Here is a 5140-nt window from a genome sequence, read left to right on the forward strand (position 1 = left end):
AAAGACCAACCTTGTGTTGTTAGTAGGAGGACATTTAGATGTTAACTGTCCAGCGATGCACTTGTTTTTTTTTCTGATATCAGGCCGATAGCTGCTATCAATGTTGTATCGGGACACGCCTGTGAACAATATCATATCATTCAGTTGTTTTTGCATTCCACATAAAATCTTTATTAACTTTTATACAACATTTAACCAAAGACCAGGTTCCTCTTGGCCCGGTTTTCATAACGCAACCCTGGTGGAGGTAACGGCGTCCAGGCTAAGTCAGATCTGAAGGTCCGTCGCTCGTCTGCTGCTCGTCGCGCTCGCCTCCGACGCCCTGCGCCCGGCGGAGGGCTCAGCTCTCGGGCTTTGCTTGGAGTCTTCCGCCAAGCCCGAGGCGGACGACCAGCTTTGAAGCCCCAACGGGGCGACTTCCTCGCATCCTTGTGAGGCTGTGTCCGAGCTCCTGCCCTCCGGCACCGTGGAGCACCTGAAGGCGACATCGTGGGCCCTCCATGGCCTCCTGGCTGTCTGAAGCGTGGACGATAAAGCTTTCTGTGGGCTACTCCTTCCACTACTGGTCTCCTTATCCTGACTCTTCAGGTCCTCCTTAAGCGCGTCGCTTGGCGTCGAGGCGGACTCGTCCTGCGTGCTCGGTCCCTGAAGACACGCAGGAGGTTGCGCGGGGTAGAAAGCGCTTTCTCGCCGGGGGTCCGTGAAGACGTTGAAGTCGCCGGGTGCCGAGATCAACGTGGCTTTCCTGTTAACTTGGAGCACCGAGGACTTTTTGCGTCTGTCCAAGTCCTCCAGGTCTTCCTTCAAATGTGGATAAAAGTCCAGGAGGTCCCGTCGGATCCTCTTGTAGCCCAGGTAGAGGACTTCCAAGGTGTTGAGGAAGAGCGACATGGCAGCGATGCACTGCATGAAGACCATGAAGACGCTCTTCTCCGTGGGCCTGGACACGTAGCAGTCCACGGCGTTGGGGCAAGGGAAGCGCTGGCATTTGAACAAGGGGTGCAAGCGGAAGCCGTAGAGGAGGTACTGGCCCAGCATGAAGGCCACCTCCAGCACAGAGCGGGTGACCACGTGGGCCACGTAGGTGCGCAGCAGAGACCCCCTGAGGGGAGCCTTGTTGGGCTTCCCTTGCTCCAGCTGCTTCATCTCCCGCTCGATCCTCCTCTTGGACTCCACCCACTCGGCGTCCACCTCCTCCAGCTCCTTCCTCAGCAGCGCCCTCCGCCGCCGCCGGGCCTTGTCCAGCGCCCGCAGCCTGTAGAGGGCGTGGCCCATGTAGACCAGCGAGGGCGAGGACACGAAGATGACCTGCAGCACCCAGTAGCGGATGAGCGAGATGGGGAAGGCCAGGTCGTAGCAGGCGTTCCTGCAGCCCGGCTGCTCCGTGTTGCACACAAAGTCGGCCTGCTCGTCGTTCCACACGTCTTCGGCCGCCACGCCGAGGACCAGCATGCGGAAGACGAAGAGCAGGGTGAGCCAGATCTTGCCCACCATGGTGGAGTGGATGTGCACCTCCTCCAAAATGCCCCCCAGGAAGTTCCAGTCACCCATCTTCACTCTGCCATTGTGACTGAAAAAGGCCACAATAATAACATTATCAAGTACATTTGTAGTGATTATGTAAATTCAAATATTTGTACAAAAAAAAAATACAATTACATTTTATTTAAACAAAATAATCATATATATATATATATATATCATTTATGTTGATTTATTTATGAAAGCCAGGTTTTTGTTGACAAGTTAAAGGTGTTTAATGATAATAGAAGCATGTTTAACATTCCTTTCTTTCATGAAGACAAAAGTTAAAGTAGCAATGATTCTCACACACACACTAAGTGTGGTGAAATGTGTCCTCTGCATTTGACCCATCCCCTTGTTCACCCCCTGGGAGGTGAGGGGAGCAGTGGGCAGCAGCGGTGGCCGCGCCCGGGAATAATTTTTGGTGATTCAACCCCCAATTCCAACCCTTGATGCTGAGTGCCAAGCAGGGAGGTAATGGTTCCCATTTTTATAGTCTTTGGTATGACTCGGCCGGGGTTTGAACTCACAACCTACCCATCCCAGGGCGGACACTCTAACCACTAGGCCACTGAGTAGGTAGTATTGCGTTTTGGACCAGTTGTTCCTCCCAGGGAATTCAAGTCACAAGTCGCTCCCAAGCTCTTTACGACACTTAAAGCTGAGTTGAAAAACCACCAGAGACAGAATAGGTATTTTGTAATATATTTGCAAAGCTTTGCAGATATACTTTACAGAGACAGCATAGAACATTCGGCTCGCCCCGCGAAAATGATGGTCTGTCTTCCCGACCCAAAACCCTCTCTCCTCTCCCCTCTCTCTAGTCAAAACAAATGCTTATTATCGCTCTCTCTAACATTCCTCATTCAAGGTTAAGCACACAGTTTTGCAGACAACCAAAAGACCACAATTGGAAGAACACGAGCTGTTTTCAAATATGACTATGAAATAAAAGTAGTAACACTTAAATTCGGATATATGTAAATATCTGCCTCCGACAGTAGCCACCTCATAATTGCCGTATATTAGAAATAAGAATGCATAAAAACATTTAAAAAAACGTGTTGTGTTCAATAAGAATTGTGAATGATAGGCAACATTAAAAAAACAAAAAAGTGGTTCCCCTTTTAGCTCTTTTAAGGTTCTTAATTTTTATTGTTCTTTACATTTGTATTGATTATGTAAATTCAAATATTTGTACAAAAAAATATATACAATTACATTTTATTTAAACAAAATAATCATATTTTAATGCATTTTATCATTTAAATGTAATTTCAAAGGAATGAAACCTTGTAGCTCCTTGGCAGTCTGACAATAATAACAATACTGGATTATCCTTTTTGGCATTGTTAGGAATATCAATTAAAAATGTATTTATATATCCCTTAACAATTAAATTGTCATTAACAGATAAATGTGGAGGTCCAGTTCATCGGGAAGCCAACAGACGGTCCTAGAGAATCTTCTTCCGGGCTACACGGAGACGTCCGCAGCACAGAAGAGTGATCCAGCCTGATCCACTAGCACCAGATCCAGACTGGTACCTCTCCACAAATTAATACATAATGTAATCTTTATAAAATATAATCATACAAAATTATTATTAAGATGTAGTCTTTTAAACTGTACAAACTCATATCTTAAATATAAAAGATGATTATATAAAATATATTTGTACCATTATTCAGAGAACTATTAGGAAAAATAGTAAAAAATATGTTTTAAAATGCACAAATATTTTCAATATATTACAGTTAAAAGATGACTACATAAAATATTTTAAATTAAGTAAAATAAAAAAGCCTTTTTAAAGAGTTTGTTTTATTTAAAGGCAGGCATATACATAATGCATAAAATGATAGAGGTCTTCAACAGGGGGTCCGCAGAGATACTGCAAGGGGGTCGTGAAATATTTAGTCTTTTTTTGAAATGTATATAAACATTTTTTTATATTCCCCTCACCAGCTAACGATTAGTGCGCTAGTTGTCAGGGTCAACTAGCACCAGATCCAGACTGGTACCTCTCCAAAAATTAATACATAATACAATCTTTAAAAAATATATAATCATACAAAATGATTATGATTATTTATTATTTTAAACTGTGCAAACTAATTTCTTAAATATAAAGATGATTGTATAAAATAAATTTTTACCATTATTCAGAGAACTATTAGGAAAAATAGTAAAAAAAAAAAAAGTTTTAAAATGTACAAATATTTTCAATATATTACAGTAAAAAGATGACTACATAAAATATTTTAAGTTAAGTAAAATAAAAAAGCCTTTTTAAAGAGTGTGTTTTATTTGTAGGCAGGCATATACATAATGCATAAAATGATGTCAGATAGAGGTCTTCAACAGGGGGTCCGCAGAGATACTGCAAGGGGGTCGTGAAATATTTAGTCTTTTTTTTAAATATATATAAAAAAAAATGTATATTCCCCTCGCCAGCTAACGATTAGTGCGCTAATATAATCATACGAAATTACTATGATTATTTATTATTTTAAACTGTACAAACTAATTTCTTAAATATAAACATGATTATATAAAATACATTTTTACCACTATTCAGAGAACTATTAGGAAAAATAGTAAAAAATATGTTTTAAAATGTACAAATATTTTCAATATATTAACAGTAAAAAGATGACTACATAAAATATTTTAAGTTAAGTAAAATAAAAAAGCCTTTTTAAAGAGTTTGTTTTATTTGTAGGCAGGCATATACATAACAATGCATAGTCTTTTTTTAAATATATATTAACATTCTTTTATATTCCCCTCACCAGCTAGCGATTAGTGCGCTAGTTGTCAGGGTCAAGTAGCACCAGATCCAGACTGGTACCTCTCCAAAAATGTATACATGATGTAATCTTTAAAAAAATATAATCATTCAAAATTATGATTATTTATTATTTTAAACTGTACAAACTAATCTCTTAAATATAAAGATGATTATATAAAATAAAATGTATGTGTATTTTTACAATTATTCAGAAACCCCTTGTACTATTAGAAAAGTAGTAAAAAATAATAATATATTATCTTAAAATGCACAAATACTTTAAATATATTACAGTAAAAAGATGACTACATAAAATATATTAAATAAGTAAAATGAAAGCCTTTTTAAAGAGTTTGTTTTATTTGAAGGCAGGCAATACGTGCACTTTATTATTTTTGTTGTTGGCTGGTGGTTGGAATAAAAATAATCATAATTTTAGTGCTTGTGTAATACATATTTAAAAATGTAATCCAAATCTGTCAAATATAAATGATTATAATTGTTAGTTTATTTTTAATCTTTTGAGGTTAGATTTGAAGGTAGGGAAAATCATGCAAATTACTACAATTAAATCATCTAAACTTTACTGTATTTATACTGTGTTTGATACATATTTTGAAATATAATTCAAATATAATTAGAATTGAACAAAATCGATTTTTGAATATATTTGAGATTAGATTTGAAGGAAAGACAAATAGTACAAGTTACAATACTTCATTGCATTTGTATCGTGTCTAATAAAATATAATCTAAAAGTCAAATATAATTTTAGAATTTAAAACAAAATATTTTGAATATGTTTTGAGGTTGTATTTGAAG

General features: G+C 38.2%; 1 protein-coding gene across 1 annotated transcript; it reads right to left on the reverse strand.

The window, feature by feature from the left end:
* Window positions 1–261: 261 nt before the first annotated feature.
* Window positions 262–3113, reverse strand: gja9a (gap junction protein alpha 9a). Its single transcript, XM_061946325.2, has one exon. It carries the CDS (start codon window positions 1549–1551, stop codon window positions 268–270), a length of 1284 nt encoding a protein of 427 aa, XP_061802309.2. The 5' UTR covers window positions 1552–3113; the 3' UTR covers window positions 262–267.
* Between the last annotated feature and the right edge of the window lie 2027 nt (window positions 3114–5140).

The sequence above is a fragment of the Nerophis lumbriciformis genome, linkage group LG04, assembly GCF_033978685.3.
Source record: "Nerophis lumbriciformis linkage group LG04, RoL_Nlum_v2.1, whole genome shotgun sequence".
In the NCBI taxonomy this organism is placed as follows: domain Eukaryota; kingdom Metazoa; phylum Chordata; class Actinopteri; order Syngnathiformes; family Syngnathidae; genus Nerophis; species Nerophis lumbriciformis.